Source organism: Natator depressus, chromosome 6 (genome assembly GCF_965152275.1).
Source record: "Natator depressus isolate rNatDep1 chromosome 6, rNatDep2.hap1, whole genome shotgun sequence".
NCBI lineage: Eukaryota > Metazoa > Chordata > Testudines > Cheloniidae > Natator > Natator depressus.
Genome location: NC_134239.1, coordinates 17,920,019 through 17,938,334, shown reverse-complemented (window position 1 = coordinate 17,938,334; position 18,316 = coordinate 17,920,019). Strand labels below are relative to the sequence as shown.

The following is an 18,316-nucleotide window of genomic DNA, read 5'->3' as shown; positions in this document are numbered from 1 at the left end:
TGTCTACTTGTCAACCAGGGAATTGCCCGCTGGGTTTTCCACAGGTGCTCGACTAAATTTTTTTTAAAAAAACCTCTTACTCTGTGATCAAGTAATGCCAGCCCCTGCAGCTTATCAAAAAACAGCATTTCCATCTTTTGGGAAATTCCACTATTTTGACATTTTTTTAGATCCTAAATTGAAGAGGTTGAAATATTGAAACTTTTCCCAAACAAAATGTTCAGAAGAAAAACTTGATTTAGGAATGTTTAAAGGTTTTGGTCCTACTTTTTCCATGTAAATGAAACATACCAACATCACTGCATCAAAACATTCTGTGTCAGCTCAGGCTGATATGATTGAATGTGCCTGCCAGAGCTGCTGCTGCGTCTCTTGGGATCCTCCTGCCTCCCTTCGCCCCGCTGGGGTGGGTGCCATGGCCTTACTGTCTCCCATGATGCACCACAGTCTCTTCCTGTGACTGAGCTCTGCAGTCCAGGCCCATCATGGGAGACGTATACTGGAAGGAGAACCAAGCCAATAAGTGAGAATGGGGGGGATAAGGGACCCAAACTACAATTCCCATGGGGCACTGCAGCAGTTCAGACAGACAGAATGATTTATGTCAACCTGCCCTGAAATGAAATGTTTTAATTTGATTTTCCTATTAAAAAAAAAAAAGTCAAAAGAGCTTCGCAAAAATCAACATTTTCCATAGAAAATTTTAATACTGAAGAAACTGTAATTTTCTATCTAAAAAAATGTATCAGTGGGAAATTCCAGACCAGCTCTACTAACCGCTGTACAAATGCTTGGGGAGACACTATCTCTGCCCTGAAAATCACACACACACGGGGGGAGAATTCTCCCCCCTTCTACAGTCCCTGCACACTGCTGCAGCAGCATACAGGGCAGTAACATCTTCTTAGCTGGCAGGGCGGAAATTCCCCCACTGCTAGCATTGTGCCGGACAGTCACAGGCTGCTCTGTGTAAGCCCCGGTGTAGGAGATGGGAGGAGGAGGTGGGTTGCCTAAGTTACATTGTCGGCTGTTTCAGGCCCTGACCAGCCTGGAGTCAGAAGGGCACAAAGGCAGCTTAATGCTACTTTGGCCCTCTCCTGTGTGTGTGCAGCCCCTCCTGGAGACACAGAACACGCTCCCATCCTCAGCCCATACAGATCAGCCCAATTCACCTCATTGGTTCATGAAGTCCACACCCGTCTCTAGGTGACTGGAAGCCCAGCACACACGGTGACGGATTCTTTTGATACAGAAACTTATTTCGTCTGTAATCACTTTCTTACTGTATTAGGTTTAGACTTGCGTGTTTTATTTTATTTCTTTGGTAATTTACTTTGTTCTGTCATTACTTAAATCCTACTTTTTGTATTTAATAAAATCACTTTTTACTTATCAATTAACCCAGAGTATGTATTAATACCTGGGGGTGGGGGAGAAACAGCTGTGCATATCTTTCTATCAGTGTTATAGAGGGTGAACAATTTATGAGTTTATCCTGTATAAGCTTTATACAGGGTAAAACAGATTTATTTGGGGGTTTGGACCCCATTGGGAACTGGGTAGCTGGGTGTTGGAGACAGGAACACTTCTTAAGCCATTTTCAGTTAAGCCTGCAGCTTTTAGGGGACGTGGTTCAGACCTGGGTCTGTGTTTGCAGCAGGCAAGCATGTCTGGCTCAAACAAAGCAAGGTTCTGGAGTCCCAAGCTGGCAGGGAAAATGGGCTTGGGGGTAGTCTCAGCATGTCAATTGGCAGTCCCAAGGCGGTTTCTGTGATCCAACCCGTCACAGCGTGACAAAGCATCACTCTTAATATGAGACATAGATGGACCAGATTATAAAAAACGATATTCTGTGGTTAATATTTTCAATTCTTCACCCACAAAATGTAAAAAGTACAATCTCTTCTTCAAATTTAAGATTAGAAGGGATGATTGAGGCTGGTTATCCTAGAGGGAAAGAATCAACATTGCCTGGGCCAGCCTGTGCTTTCCCATCATTTCTACTGGATGCTTTTTAAAGTGGAATTTTAACTTTGAATTTTCATGTTGTCAAAAATTTGTGGGGGGGGTGTCTTTTTTTAAAGAAGAAGTTGCTGGTACATTTGCAGACTCTTAAATATGTCTTACTGATGTCTCTTTCCTTGCAATAAGAAGGAATTTTACATGAGATGTACACCAAATATTTTTCTAAATGTTTATTACATGTTTGCCAGTATTACAGTACATTTCACCAAGTTGCAGGACAAAACGTAAGATCTTGTCAGACTTTTTGTCTCCAGGATCTCAGCTGGAAATATTTTCCAAGAGAGAGACTGATATTATAAAAACGAGGAATAAACACCCCAAGACACCTCCACCCCCTCTCCTTGCCCATCACATTCACCACACCTGAAGCAACAAGACAAAGGAAGCATTTGTTGGATTCTTGGGAGAAGGGGTCCTGAGTCAGTGAGACTGCTGAAGCATGTGGTGAGAAGACTACTTTGAATCTAATGTAGCTTCTTAAGTAAGGTATCAATAAACATTTTATCTCTATTTTTCTTGTAACCATTTCTGACTTTTATGTCTCATTACTCGTACTCATTTAAAATCTTATTTTATTGTTCTATCTAATCCAGTGTGTTTAAATTGAAGTGTTTGGGAAATTCTACTTGGAGTGGCAAGTTATGAGCATATTATTAAGTATTAAGTATTTATTAATTATTATTCTGCATTAATATTTCTGTGGGAACTTTAGAATTAATTCAACAGCTAAAGTGAATTTTAAGCTACTCCATGAATAGGGAGATTTCCTAATATGGATGCAGCTGAAAGAAATCTGAGCTAGCTATATTACTGCCATAATACAATGAACTTGTACAGTGAGGTGACCGCTTTGAGATTCAGAAATGTGCAGATCTGCAGCCTGCCCAGGTGCCTGAAGGATTCATTTCTGTCTTTCTAAAGGAGCAGAGACCTGAAAAGAGAAACGTGTCACAATTGTCACTTTTAAGAATAAAGAGTTTCAAATTTGGTGTTCGACTGCCACTGGTCAACAATAACTTGCTAATTCTGAAAAACCTGGGTGAAAATCATTGTGCTGTGCGGGTTACACTCCCGACGCCAGTATGGCACAGCACCAAGGGTGGGCATGGTTCCATGATATCAGCACTTGTGCAACAAACAGACCCAGGAATTGAAGAGGAATTAGGTAACTCTTTATTTCTGTGTATAAGGTATGTCACAGTTTCAGAGACAACTGATTCTTTGATCCCCCTCCTGGTCTTCCTCGAGGGCGCCCACTTAAGTTTCAGGCTCCCAGCCCTCACCTCCCTCAGTCTTATGGGGTCCTAGTAAGCCCAAGTCTTTCCAACCCTTCTGCAAGGGTTGGTGCCCCCTCGGGCAGAAAGCCCTGTTCATTTGCTGGATCAAAAGAAGGAAAAAGAAGGCTGGATCAGTTCAGACTCAGTCTTTTGATGCCAAAAGCCCTTTCCTTGTCTGTTGGTCTCTGAAAAACCCTGTTGGTGTCAGTAGATTCAGACCTCCCCAGGGGTTGGGACCTCTCTGGATGTTTTTACAGCTTGAGTGATTCACCTCAATGACCCCCAGTACACCCCACTGATTGTAGTTCCTGGAGCAGCTGAGATGACCCCTCCCCTTGGAGTTGCATACAATCCTTGGCCCACAGTGATACATAAACCATTCACAACCTTAATACAATATGGTCCCCAAAGATGCTGCATCCGGTTGCAATCTCTGTCACAGTGACGACTGATACTACTAAATGATTTTTTCCCAATCCTACAAACATTTAGGATTAAGGCCTTAATCCCTCTGCAATGTCCTTGTACTCTTGAATCATTCCCGTTACTCCCTGAAAGTCCAGGGGCTCACTAATTCCAGCACAGGCTTCCTGCTTTCCATGTACTGAAGGAGCGTCTCTCTTTGGCTAACTGCTCTTTAAAGTCTCTCGAAACCCTCCAAATGCCCATTGTTACATTCACCTGCCATATTTTATGTTCCTGCCCATTGGCTTCACTGGAGTTGGAAGTTGGCTTGTTTAGTTTGAATAACCTCTTGAATCTTGCCATTTAACCCTTCCTGCTTCCTTTCTGGTTTAGGGCTGTGCATGCCTTCTGCAGCTCTGTGGTATAGGTGAGTAACCTCCACGCTGAAGCTAAGGATTGTAATTCCCTCACTTTTGGTTGTAGGGTCTTTACTGTGAGCTTCCCCATTTTTAACAACCTCACTCCCTCCAAATTTCAGTGTCATCCAGATAGTTCTGGCAGAATCTCTCCCCTAAAGATGTTACACGCAGTGTTGTGGTCACTGTCACTAGCTGAACCAACTTCTTTCAGTCAGCTAGGACTAAATTGAGAACAGCCTCTCCACTCGTGTCACCTGGAACTGGCATTTAAGGTTACAGAAATGTCCGGTCCCCTTGTGTTGTTTTTATGATTATATTACAATAGCACCTCGAAGCCTGAACCAGGCTGGAGCCTCACCATTCTCTCTGGGACTCTAAGCAAGGGACCAAGGGACTTGCCACATAAGCTTTGTAGCTCTCTGGCCATTTTAAGTTTAGCTAGGCAAAGAAGAAGCTTTCAGCAAGAGTTGCTTGAACTGAAAAATTGAGTCCTCAATGTACAGAGTAGAGATTCTGTTTCAGCATAGACCCCTGATGGCTTGGGGGAATTAACCCTTCGCCTCTCATTAACACCTATGATTTGTTAATCCTCTGTATGGCCTTTTATCAACCAGTGAAGCCAATATGTAGCAATGCTTAATAGCAGAACAAGTCCAACCTCCCGACAGTGCATCACAAAAATATTCCACATCATTTCTGAACTCCAAGACATTAGTCTACAGATGAATGTATGACACTTAGATAGAAGACATTCCATCCTCCTTGTCCTTGTACCTGGGCTCTGATGGCTGGATGCTACATTATGCACAATCGACAAATCAGGTTTTATCTTCTGCAAAACTTCCAATTCTTTGGTTGTTTTTTCATCTATGTGGATTTCTGACAAACTGTGAAAACAAAAAGGAACCATGACAAACAACTATCAACCTAAGGTCAAGCTTGTAAATATTTATCAACTTCTTAATGGAAATGAAGCTTAATAGAGCATTGCAATTTTAACCACAGATTAAGTCAGTGTTAAAGTTACAATAAGACAAGACATCTTTAGAAAGTATAGAAATGCAGAATTAAGGTCCTCCAACAACACTAACTCTGCCCTCCTAACCCCTGCCATCCTGTGCACCCTCCATGTCAGGTAGATGTGTGTCTAACAGCATCAGAGAGTAACGTGTTAAATCTGAGACAGCGTGGCAGTTCAACCAGGAATATCTCAAACCCCACGTTACTGTGGAGTTTTGTCTGCAGGCATCTTAAACCCCGTCCAACATACGTCATGCAGCTGAATGTACCTAACCGACCGGCAAGGGCAGAGGAGATGTAAGATGTTCACTGCAGTAGGGAGCTGGATCATTGTGGAGAGTGAACGGTCAAAATGGTTGTCAAATATCCAGGGGCCGACAGGAGGAATTTCTATCAGGGAGTGGAGGGACTTGGAGGGACCTTTGGTGCTTATATGAAAAATCAAACCACTGCTTTGCTTTTCTATTTACCATCTAGACTTACTGTACAAACATGAATGAATTTAGCCCCCAGCACACCTGTGAGATAACCCCATTTAACAGATGAGGTAACTGAAGCACTAAGAGATGACATTTTCCAAAGCCTGTGCAGCCAAATCTGGCAGGCTGGGCAGCTACAAGGGTTTCCTTTTTGCTCCTCTGGAAGCTCAGAGTGTTATTTAAAAGAAGGGAGGGCGTTAGTCATACATCAGGGGTCTGGTGGGAGTACGGAACAAAAGGAGAGAACAGGGTGTGGTTAAGGGCACAGCGGCTCATTTTGAATTGTCAAAACCCTAGCACGGCTCCCATGGTCCCAGACACATGCTGTTTTCATCACTCCAGACATGGAACTAACTCACAAGGTGCAAGTTCACACCCTCACCTCCTGGCCAGGTGTTAGTCCTGACAAGATGCTCCACACCCGGAGACCCCCACTGCGCACTGATTATCAAGGCCCAAAACATACTAGACAATCACAGATGCACAAGGAGTCAAGACACTATGGAGAACGACACAGATAGAGCAACTGTGGATTCATGGAAGAGAATTGGGGAGAATGAGAGGGAGGGGAGCCAGAAAGGAGCCCATCAGCAAGTAGAGGAATATTGGGAGGTGCTGACTAAGGCCTTCCAGGAATGGTCTGTGGGCCAGCACCAATTTCAGGATATTCCCCATAATCAGTATTAAATGTAGAAATGTAATTTTATGTACCACACAGACAGCCAGGGGAACAAGCCAAAGCCTTCAAATGGCAGCTGGGAACCACCATGCACTCATGTGTTTCTACACAAAATCATTAAGGTTATCTGGGAAGCTGAGGAAATTCCTCAGGACTTCAAAGGTGTCATAGTTACACAATGCAAAACTGAAGGGAACAAATCTGACTGTGGTAATTGTCAGGGTATCTCCCTGCTACCGGTAAGTGGCAAAATCCTAGTCCACATTTTGCTCAATTGGCTTGTCAAGATAGCATCGGAGAAGTTTCTACCAGAGACCCAATGTGAATTTAGATCAGGTCGGAGCACCACAGACACGAGTTACTTTTGTGAGACAGATTACAGAAAAATGCATTCAGCAAAACATGGAACTGTATGCAGTCATCACTGATCTTTAAAAACCATGATCAGAAATGGCCTCTGGAAAATTCTAGAAAAGTTTGGCTGCCCCACCAAATTCATTAATATATGTCAATTCCATGAAAAGATGACTGGTCAAACACTCTCTGATGGTGGCTTCTCTAAACCATTTCCCATATCTAATGGTGTGAAACAAGGCTGAATGCTGGCACCAGCCCTTTTTGGTCTCTCATTTGCAACCATTCTGAATTACACAACTGACAACCTTCAAAAGGGTTGAAGGTTCATCTACCCCAGGTACAGATTGAATGGAAAACTCTTCAATCTCCAAAGGCTTACTGCAAAGACAAAAGTTCTTGAGAAACTCATACATGTAGCTCTTTTTCCAGATGAATGTGCTCTATTTAATCAGAGTTAACCATGACCTATAGGTTTCAGAGTAACAGCCGTGTTAGTCTGTATTTGTAAAAAGAAAAGGAGTACTTGTGGCACCTTAGAGACTAACCAATTTATTTGAGCATGAGCTTTCGTGAGCTACAGCTCACTTCATCGGATGCATAGCATATCGTGGAAACTGCAGAAGACATTATATACACACAGAGACCATGAAACAAAACTTCCTCCCACCTCACTCCCCCGCTGGCAACAGCTTATCTAAAGTGATCCTCAAGTAGAGCCATTTCCAGCACAAATCCAGGTTTTCTCACCCTTCCCCCTCCCCCCACACACACATGCAAACTCACTCTCCTGCTGGCAACAGCCCATCCCCCTTTGAAACCCCTCTTTATAATGCTCATGATAATCAAGGTGGGTCAGCTCCAGCACTAATCCAGGTTTTCTCACACCCCCCCCAAACACCCCCCCCTTTTCCAAAAACCACACACACAAACTCATTCTCCTGCTGGCAACAGCTCATCTTACAATGTGCGCAGCAATAATCCAAGTTTAACCAGAACGTCTTGGGGGGGGGGTTGCAGGAAAAAAACAAGGGGAGACAGGCTACCTTGCATAATGACTTAGCCACTCCCAGTCTCTATTCAAGCCCAAATTAATGGTATCCAATTTGCAAATGAATTCCAATTCAGCAGTTTCTCGCTGGAGTCTGGATTTGAAGTTTTTTTGCTTTAAGATAGCGACCTTCATGTCTGTGATTGCGTGACCAGAGAGATTGAAGTGTTCTCCGACTGGTTTATGAATGTTATAATTCTTGACATCTGATTTGTGTCCATTTATTCTTTTACGTAGAGACTGTCCAGTTTGACCAATGTACATGGCAGAGGGGCATTGCTGGCACATGATGGCATATATCACATTGGTGGATGTGCAGGTGAACGAGCCTCTGATAGTGTGGCTGATGTTGTTAGGCCCTGTGATGGTGTCCCCTGAATAGATATGTGGGCACAGTTGGCAACGGGCTTTGTTGCAAGGATAGGTTCCTGGGCTAGTGGTTCTGTTGTGTGGTATGTGGTTGTTGGTGAGTATTCGCTTCAGGTTGGGGGGCTGTCTGTAGGCAAGGACTGGCCTTTCTCCCAAGATTTGTGAGAGTGTTGGGTCATCCTTCAGGATAGGTTGTAGATCCTTAATAATGCGTTGGAGGGGTTTTAGTTGGGGGCTGAAGGTGACGGCTAGTGGCGTTCTGTTATTTTCTTTGTTAGGCCTGTCCTGTAGTAGGTGACTTCTGGGAACTCTTCTGGCTCTATCAATCTGTTTCTTCACTTCCGCAGGTGGGTATTGTAGTTGTAAGAATGCTTGATAGAGATCTTGTAGGTGTTTGTCTCTGTCTGAGGGGTTGGAGCAAATGCGGTTGTATCGCAGAGCTTGGCTGTAGACGATGGATCGTGTGGTGTGGTCAGGGTGAAAGCTGGAGGCATGTAGGTAGAAATAGCGGTCAGTAGGTTTCCGGTATAGGGTGGTGTTGATGTGACCATCGTTTATTAGCACTGTAGTGTCCAGGAAGTGGATCTCTTGTGTGGACTGGACCAGGCTGAGGTTGATGGTGGGATGCCCACATATCTATTCAGGGGACACCATCACAGGGCCTAACAACATCAGCCACACTATCAGAGGCTCGTTCACCTGCACATCCACCAATGTGATATATGCCATCATGTGCCAGCAATGCCCCTCTGCCATGTACATTGGTCAAACTGGACAGTCTCTACGTAAAAGAATAAATGGACACAAATCAGATGTCAAGAATTATAACATTCATAAACCAGTCGGAGAACACTTCAATCTCTCTGGTCACGCAATCACAGACATGAGGGTCGCTATCTTAAAGCAAAAAAACTTCAAATCCAGACTCCAGCGAGAAACTGCTGAATTGGAATTCATTTGCAAATTGGATACCATTAATTTGGGCTTGAATAGAGACTGGGAGTGGCTAAGTCATTATGCAAGGTAGCCTGTCTCCCCTTGTTTTTTTCCTGCAAACCCCCCCCCCAAGACGTTCTGGTTAAACTTGGATTATTGCTGCGCACATTGTAAGATGAGCTGTTGCCAGCAGGAGAATGAGTTTGTGTGTGTGGTTTTTGGAAAAGGGGGGGGTGTTTGGGGGGGGGGTGAGAAAACCTGGATTAGTGCTGGAGCTGACCCACCTTGATTATCATGCGCATTATAAAGAGGGGTTTCAAAGGGGGATGGGCTGTTGCCAGCAGGAGAGTGAGTTTGTATGTGTGTGTGTGGGGGGAGGGGGAAGGGTGAGAAAACCTGGATTTGTGCTGGAAATGGCTCTACTTGAGGATCACTTTAGATAAGCTGTTGCCAGCGGGGGAGTGAGGTGGGAGGAAGTTTTGTTTCATGGTCTCTGTGTGTATATAATGTCTTCTGCAGTTTCCACGATATGCTATGCATCCGATGAAGTGACCTGTAGCTCACGAAAGCTCATGCTCAAATAAACTGGTTAGTCTCTAAGGTGCCACAAGTACTCCTTTTCTTTTTACATGACCTATAGCTTATCCCTGATGGGTTCTCAGAGGCAACTGTAATAGTCAGAGCGAGCCTGTGCATGATCTGAGGCCTGAGCCAGAGGCTCTGAACTAGCGTCAGGCCATGTAGTAAAGCGATGCTTACGAGTTCACTTTCCGGTACATGAACTTGGCAAAGTTGCTGCTAGCATTGCCAAAACATAGGCCCTACTAAGAAGTGCTAGGCCCTAGATATTTACAAAATACATTCCAGAAGGCCACTACAATTACACCTAGCATAAGATAAGATGTTTTGACAGAATAATGAATAGGGATGTTTTGTCTGAGATATCAGGAATAAGGTACAAGGAGAGGTAACAAAAATGTGGTACGTAAGTTGTGTATCCCAGTTGTCTGTCTCAGTCTATAAATGTCCGGGTACCTCACCTTAATCCTTTATGTGGCCAAGGGGACGGCAGAGATTCCCACTGCTGACTCAGCTGCTCCTTGCCACAGGGCACTCATGTCTTAATGTACTTGTGCAAGTTGTTAGGACTGTGCCTTGAAGGCAATAAACCTGGCCAAGTGCCTTTGTCACCCAACCATGCCTGTGGTCCTTCTCTCTGAGTAACACTGAGGTCTGTTGAATTAGCAGGCTGCACTCTCTGCCAGTGCTGATAACATCGGGGCTCCAAGGACAGAAGCACTGAGCAGCTGAAACAGCTTGGCAGCCTTGACAGTGTCGCAGCAACAACATTCCACCCTTCAGCACTTAACTACAAGAAACATCAGATAGAATACAAAAGGCAACCCAGGCCTTCAGAAGACTTCGCCATTGGATACTCAACCAGCACATCATCAAACAGTCAACAGAACTGATTATATACAATTAAGGGTATGATTCTGTTACAGAGGCCACGGATCCTGTGACTTTCCCAGACCCCTGTGACTTCTGCAGTGGCAGAGCTGAAGCAGCTGTCATCCCCGGGGCCTGCTGGAGCAGCAGACTCAGGACTGAAGTGGTGGGGGGGGGGATTGGGTCAGCAGGGCTGGAGCAGCTGTCACAGCCAGTCCCCAGGGCCACCGGAGCAGTGACCGGTCCCAGGTCCCCCATAGCAGCGGGCTGACGTGCAGTCCCCTGGAACAGCTGGCCATCGGCCAGCCCTGGGGCCCCCAGAAAAGCTGGCCGGTGGCTGGCCCTGGAGCCGCCAGAGCAGCAGCCCCCAATCGCTCCCCCGCAGCACTCCCACTGTTAGTCCCCCCCACCCCAGGGTATTTTTAGTAAAATTTGAGGGACAGGTTGCAGGCTTCTGTGAATTTTTGTTTATTGCCCATGACCTCTCCCTCACTTTTACTAAAAATACCCAAAACAGAATCTAAACCTTATATATAATGCAGCAGCGATAGTGTCTTTCATATGGATGTGAAACATGGACAGCTTACCACAGACTTATTAAGCAACTTTAAAAATTCCACATGTGCTCTCTCCACTCCATTCAGAAGGTCAATGGCAAGACAAAGTCTCAATCGTTAACATCCTTAAAAAAGCAAAAACCACCACTGGGGCAATGATCATCCAAGCTCAGCTTAGATGCACAGGTCATGTTATCATAACCGGCAATGACAGACTTCCAAAGAAAGTTCCCTATGGTGAGCTGAAACTCAGAAAGCTCCTGAGGGAGAGTCAAAGAAAATGTTTCAAAGACACCCTTGAGCAGAATCTGACCTTATGGCTTAAATATTGATAACTTTGAAGACACAGCTAAGGACAGACATGAATGGAGAGCTTCTGTCAATAATGGTTGTGAACAGTTTGAGGAAGACAGACAAGAAAAACTGACTGAGAAAAAGGGCCAAGCATCATGCAAAGTCTTCCATGGGAGCCTGCGTGTTTGTGTGTGACTTGTTTGCAGTCTTGTTCCTCATAGGTCAGGCTATACAGCCACAAGAGAACACATGTAATGCTGTGACATCATATTCAGATATGACAGCCAGCCATACATGAGTTCCTCATAGATTTAGCAACGATTGACTGGTTCGGTGTTAGGACGGAAATAGCATTGCTACTGTGCGCAGTACTCATTGGAGGGGTAGGGGGAAGGGTAACCCAATTGCAGCCTTGTATTATTTGGTGAATAGTTTAGAACTCCAGAGAAAAAGGGTTTTTTTTAATTGTTTTGTAAAGGGTTCACTAGTCAAATATTGACCAAAATTCTACAAATTGGCAGAGAGCATTTCAACTAGAGCTGGTTAGAAAAGGTTTCCATCCCCTCATCCTCCAAATGTTCACCTGTTAAGTTGGGGGGTGGAGAAACCCTGAAAAAAACAAAAATATTTTGGTTTTCAGCTGAAAGTTTTTGAGTTTTCAGTGTTGTTTCCCCTGAAGAAAGACTGAGAATTTGAATGGAAAGCAGATATTGTATGTGAAAATTTCCATTTAGTTCTAAACTAAATTTTCTGTCAAATGAATTTTTGACAAAAAAAATTTCAACCAGCCTGTGGCAAATTGCCGGCACTACTATGATGGGTCTCATGCTTTCTCTTCTAGAGGAGGGGAGCGGAGAGGGAGGGACTCAGGCCCACCCTCTACTCCGGGTCCCAGCCCAGGGGCCTAGGGATAGTGGCAAACCACTTGAACTAGCGGTTCCTTCCCCTGGGCTACTTCCCTCTTCTGCCCTTCAGCTTGTGGGGCTTCCTGCCCTCCCTCTGCAAAAACAGGTGTCCCTTTACCTAGGGTCTTGGTCTTCTTAGCCCACCGCAGCACCTCTCCAAACTCTCCTCTCCTTCCCTCCAAACTGCTTTCTGCTCCAACACCAATCCACTCTGCTTCAATTCCTCCCCTTGTCTGATTGAAGCAGGGGGTTTTTATCAGGTGACTGGCTTCAGGTCCTTTAATTAATTTATAGCAAACTTTCTTCCCTCTACAGGGAAGAAGGCTCCCTTCTAACACTCTCCTGCTGCCCTCTGGCCATGCTGTATCACAAGCCCTAATTTCAAACAGTTCTGCTGCTGACTTCTACTTGTTAAGCAGGGAACTTGCCCACTGGAGCTGCTGCTGTGTCTCTTGGAATACCTCCTGCCCCCCTTTGCCCCACTGGCGTGAGCACCATGGCCTGACTGTCTCCCATGAGTCACAGTCTCTTCCTGTGACTGAGCTCTTCAGTGCAGGCCCATCATGGAGGACATATGCTGGAAGGGGAATGCAGCCTCTCAAGGTTCCCTCCCCACTCTGAACTCTAGGGTACAGATGTGGGGACCCGCATGAAAGACCCCCTACACTTATTTCTACCAGCTTAGGTTAAAAACTTCCCCAAGGCACAAATCCTTCCTTGTCCTTGGATGGGTACTGCTGCCACCACCAAGTGAGTTAGACAAAGATTCAGGAAAAGGACCACTTGGAGTTCCTGTTCCCTAAAATATCCCCCCAAGAACCTTCACCCCCTTTCCTGGGGAGGCTTGAGAATAACCTACCAACCAAATAGGTAAACCAGATTCTTTAAAAACAGAACTTTATTATAAAGGAAAAAAAAGTAAAAGAAGCACCTCTGTAAAATCAGGATGGAAGGTAACTTTACAGGGTAATCAGATTCAAAACACAGAGGATTCCCCTCTAGGCAAAACTTTAAAGCTACAAAAAACAGGGATAAACCTCCCTCTAAGCATAGGGAAAATTCATAAGCTAAAACAAAAGATAATCTAATGCACCTTGCCTTATTTACTTACTCTTTTTGCAATATTGTGACTCATTTTAGGAGAAGGAGTTTTCTGACTTGATGCTTCTCTGCTTCCCCAGAGAACACACACCAAAGAGCACACACAAAGCCTTCCCCCACCCCAGATTTGAAAGTATCTTCTTTCCCCATTGGTCCTTTTGGTCAGGTGCCAACCAGCTTATTTGAGCTTCTTAACCCCTTACAGGTAAGGAGGAATTCTAGGCTACCCTTAGCTGTATGTTTATGACACAGCCAATAAGTGAGAATGAGGGGGATGAGAGACCCAAACTACAATTCCCATGGCACACTGTGACAGTTCAGGCAGACACAATGATTAACGTCGACCTGACCTAAAATGAAATGTTTTCGTTTGATTTTCCTAACACACACACAAAAAGTTTTCCCATGGAAAATTTCAATTCTGAAGAAACCAACATTTTCTATCTAAAAAAATGTATCAGTGGGAACTTCCAGACCAGCTCTACTAACTGCCGTACAAACAGTTGGGGAGACACTGTCCCTGCCCTGAAAATCACACACACATGGGGGAGAATTCTCCCTCCTTCTACAGCCCCTGCACACTGCTGCAGCAGCATACAGGGCAGCAACTGCCCCTTAGCAGGTGGGGGGGGGAAAATTCCCCCACTACTAGCATTGTGCCCGACAGTCACAGGCTGCTTTGTGCAAGCCCCGGTGTTGGAGGTTGGAGGAGGCAGGTTACCTAAGTTACACTGTCGGCTGTTTCAAGCCCTGACCAGCCTGGAGTCAGAGTGGCATAAAGGAGGCTTAAAGCCACTTTGGCCGCCTCCCCTAGGTTGCACTTATGTGCGCAGTGCCTTCTGGAGGCACAGAACACACTCCCGTCCTCGGCCCGTACAGATCATCCCAATTCACCTGATTGGTCCGTGTAGTCGATACACAGCTGGGTGACTGGAAGACCAGCGCACCCTGCAATGGATTCTTTTGATACAGAAATTTGAAGTCACTTACTCGAGCTTCTCTAACTTGCAGTTTGGATGTTTCAGTCCTTCACACAGAAGCTTCAGTCCTGAATAACTCAGGTTATTGCCACTCAGGTTCAACTCTCTCAGGGACCGGTTTGTGCTGAGCAGAGAGGAGAGATCTCCACAGCAAGCATCAGTCAGATGGCAATCCCAAACCCTGCAGAGATGGAGATGTGCACAGTGAACAGACAGTAGGGTGACCAGATTTCCTGATTTTATAGGGACAGTCCCAATATTTGAGGCTTGGACCAGTAGAAAATGGATTTTCATGTGGCTGTTACGACCGTTTGTGTACAACCATAAGATGTAATGTACAAAATATATCCAGTTTCTCCTGCAAATGCAGGTGATTTCATAAGTGAAAATAGGACCTCAAAATATTATCAGTGCAAAATTAGACAGGACTTTTGCAAAGGCTGGTCTAACAAGAAAACTACCAAGGAACCCAGCAATGACTTACACTAATTTCTGCAGTTTACAGCTGGGATGTTTCAGTCCTTCACACAGAAGTTTAATTCCTGAATCTCCCAGTTCATTCCCACTCAGCTCCAGCTCAGTCAGGGACTGGTTTGTACTGAGGGCAGCAGAGAGATCCTCACAGCAAGCAGCTGAGAGACGGCACTGCCACAACCTGCAATGGGAACAGAGAGAGAAATAACCATCTCCTTCCATAAAGGGGTCAGTATTCACTTCACTTAGTGCAGTGACACGTCCTTCTTTCTGGTAACTTGGTAGTTTCAGTGTCTGTAAAGCCTGTATACATGTCACCCATTGCATTTAAATTGGTAAAATTAATTACATGATGAATTCCTGACTCAGATTTTATTTGTGCACAGTGCAAGAAGATTTTCAGAATATTCCAGACAGAGTCTGGGTCATCATCCGAGATTGCTATAACACAAAATATACGGCAGAATGTGGGTAAAACACAGAGCAGGGGACATACAATTCTCCCTCAAGGAGTTCAGTCACAAATTTAATTAACACATTTTTAACAAGCGTCATCAGCATGGAAGCATGACCTCTACAATGGTGGCCAAAACATGAAGGCGCATACGAATGTTTAGCATATCTGGCATGTAAATACCTTGCAATGCCAGCTACAAAAATGCCATGCAAACATCTGTTCTCACTTTCAGGTGACATTGTAAATAAAAAGTGAGCAGCATTATCTCCCGTAAATGTAAACAAACTTGTTTCTCTGAGAGATTGGCTGAACAAGAAGTAGGACTGAGGAGACCTGTAGGCTCTAAAGTTTTACATTGTTACGATCTACATTTGTAAGTTGCGCTTTCACAATAAAGAGATTGCACTATGGTACTTGTATGAGGTGAATTGAAAACGAATATTTTTTGGTTTATCATTTTTACAGTGCAAATATTTGTAATAGTAATAATATAAAATGAGTACTGTACACTTTGTATTCTGTATTGTAATTGAAATCAACATACTTGAAAATGTAGGAAAGCATCCAAAATATTTAATAAATGTCAATTGGTATTCTATTGTTTAACAGTTTGATTAAAACGGCGATTAATTTTTTTAAGCATGATTAATTTTTTTGAGTTACTCATGTGTGTTAACTGGGATTAGTCGACAGCCCTAGTATCAAGCACATTTACACCTGTATGACTGCGTCTACCCTTGCAGGACGCATCAGTCCTGGTAAAGTGGAGAGTGAGCTGGGGACTAGCAGGGAGAGGGAGGAGGCAGGTCACACTGGATTTTAAGGAAGTGTTACAAGGCGCCTGAGTTTGTGGTTACGGAATTCAGTAAGAATGGAGAAGTCGAGCTGCATGGCTAAGATGGTGGCAGAACTGAAGGAAGTCAGCACAGTGGCTGGACTCCCACCACTGATGCTCAGTGAAGGATCCATCAACACCACTTCCTGTCCTACATGTGTTGACACATCCTTCTCCTGCTGAGTTTGCAAGACTGGGTGCCTCAACACATGGTATTTATTACTGATTAATAAATATTCGCATTGCAGTAACATGTAGAGGCTTCAACCAGGTCTAGGCCGCAGTGTCCCAGGTGCTGTACAAAAATATGACAATCTCTGCCTCAAACAGCTATTAGGCTAAAAGCTAGGACAAAGCAGGTGGGTGAAACAACACAGAGATGAGTGAAAAAGTCATGTACTAACAAAATATAGCAGTGGGTTACTTACAGCAGTATCTGCAGTTTACAGAGTGGATGTTTCAGTCCCTCACACAGATGTTTCAATCCTAAGTCTCCCAGTGTATTGGCACTCAGATCCAGCTTTTCCAGGGACCAGTTTGTAAAGAGGGTCTTAGGAGAGAGGTCCTCAGGGAAAGCAGATGAGAGTTTGCAGCTGGACAAGCTGAAGGGAAGAAATGAACAGATCAAAGTTACCTCTGCACTGTATGAAACAGTTACTAACCATGCGTGGTGGGTGAACTCTCCATTCGGAGAGGCTAGCCCCCTGCCCCACATGAGGCCGGCCGCTCCCCCACCCCGCCAGAGTAGCCCCGAGCCCTCCATTGTGGCTTGAGCCCCCCCAAATCCCACACTGCAGCCTGAGCCCCGCCTGCCGGGGTTCCAAGCCGCTGGCCAGCCTGGGCATTAAGCTCCGGGCCACTGGCCCAAGCCAAGCCCACACCAGCTTCAGGGGAGAGGCGGAGCGAGGGCGGGGCCTCAGGGCACAGGGTGGGTGGGGCCATGGCCTGGGTTTGGGGAGGCTTAACCTCCCCCGGTCTATTATATCTGTGGTCCATGTTACTAACAGTTCTGTAACTGTTGTTCTTCAAGATGTATTGCACACGTCCTTTCCACTTTAGAAACATCTGCAGGTCCAGTGCACTGTTGTCAGAGATTTTTCCATCAGCAGGGGTGGCGTAGGGGTCCTCCGCTGGCACGCGCTGCCGTGTGATGGTATAAAGGCTGGAGCTGCCCCTGACCCTCCTCAGTTCCTTCTAACCAAAAAGACTAGCTATAGAGGGATAGGAGGGTGGGATGTGGAATGGACACATGTAACACATTGTGCAGAACAACAGTTATGGAACAGGTTAGTAATTGTTTCTTCTTCTTCTTCTTCGAAACAAAGTGGAAACCTAAAGTGGAACACACATGTGCTGTCACTCAAAGAACCACCGCTTAGTGATAGATTCCATCTGGGGACTTCCATAGTTTCATAGAGTTTAAGGCCAGAGGGGACCACCAGATCATCTAATCTGACCTCCTGTAGATCACAGGCCACGACACAGCACCAGGTCACCCCTATATTAATCCCAAAGACTTTAGTTAGCCCCAAACATTTCAGTCCTCGGGAAACTAAACTGTTGTGCATCAGTGGCAGCGAACAAGAGAGACTGAGGTGCCACCGTGGCTGAGGCCATTGCAAAGGCAGGGATGTGATTTTGCGAGATATATCCAGACGCTATCAGCAGGTGATCCACGCCCCACACTGCAGGCGATGACAACCCCTTTCCCCCCACCCCCGCCAAAGTCCCTGCCAATCTGACCTGGGGGAAATTCCTTCCTGACCCCAAGTCTGGAGATCAGTATATGACTGACATGTGAGCAAGACACCCCAGCCAGGCATCTTAGACAGATGGGTTATCTGTACCATCTCAGAGCACTGGTCCACTCTATCGAGTGTCCCATCTCCAGCTGTGCCTAATTTCTGATGCTACAGAAGAAGGCAGAAAAAACCCAGACTACACCAAGCCAATTGTACATTGAAAAAAAAATTCCTCCCTGACCTCTGCAGCATGAGATTTGATTTGATTATTGTCATTAGCTGAATGCAGAGCTGCAAGCAGCTTCATGAGCATGTCGAGGCAATGCAGGCACATGCAGGAATGAGGATGCAGGAATGCAGGAATGAGGCATGTGGTCTGGTCTGGAGGAGCTCTGACCATCTGGTCAATCCAGAGGTTTACAGCTGGGGCAGCCTGACCCCCAGAGATTTTTTTCAATGCACCCACCCCAAGCCTATCAGGGAGCAGGAGCCTGCTTCCATCTCTAGG

General features: G+C 45.3%; 1 protein-coding gene across 1 annotated transcript in view; it reads right to left on the bottom strand.

The window, feature by feature from the left end:
* Positions 1-3,259: 3,259 nt before the first annotated feature.
* LOC141988753 (NACHT, LRR and PYD domains-containing protein 3-like) overlaps positions 3,260-18,316 on the bottom strand; it is a 34,644-nt gene continuing 19,587 nt past the window's right edge. Inside the window, exons 6-10 of the mRNA XM_074954689.1 lie at positions 16,495-16,668; positions 14,785-14,955; positions 14,311-14,481; positions 4,901-5,013; positions 3,260-3,402 (exon numbers count right to left, since the gene is read on the bottom strand). Coding sequence (XP_074810790.1) covers positions 3,320-3,402; positions 4,901-5,013; positions 14,311-14,481; positions 14,785-14,955; positions 16,495-16,668 — 712 coding nt within the window. The 3' untranslated portion in view covers positions 3,260-3,319. The remainder of the gene's footprint in view (positions 3,403-4,900; positions 5,014-14,310; positions 14,482-14,784; positions 14,956-16,494; positions 16,669-18,316) is intronic.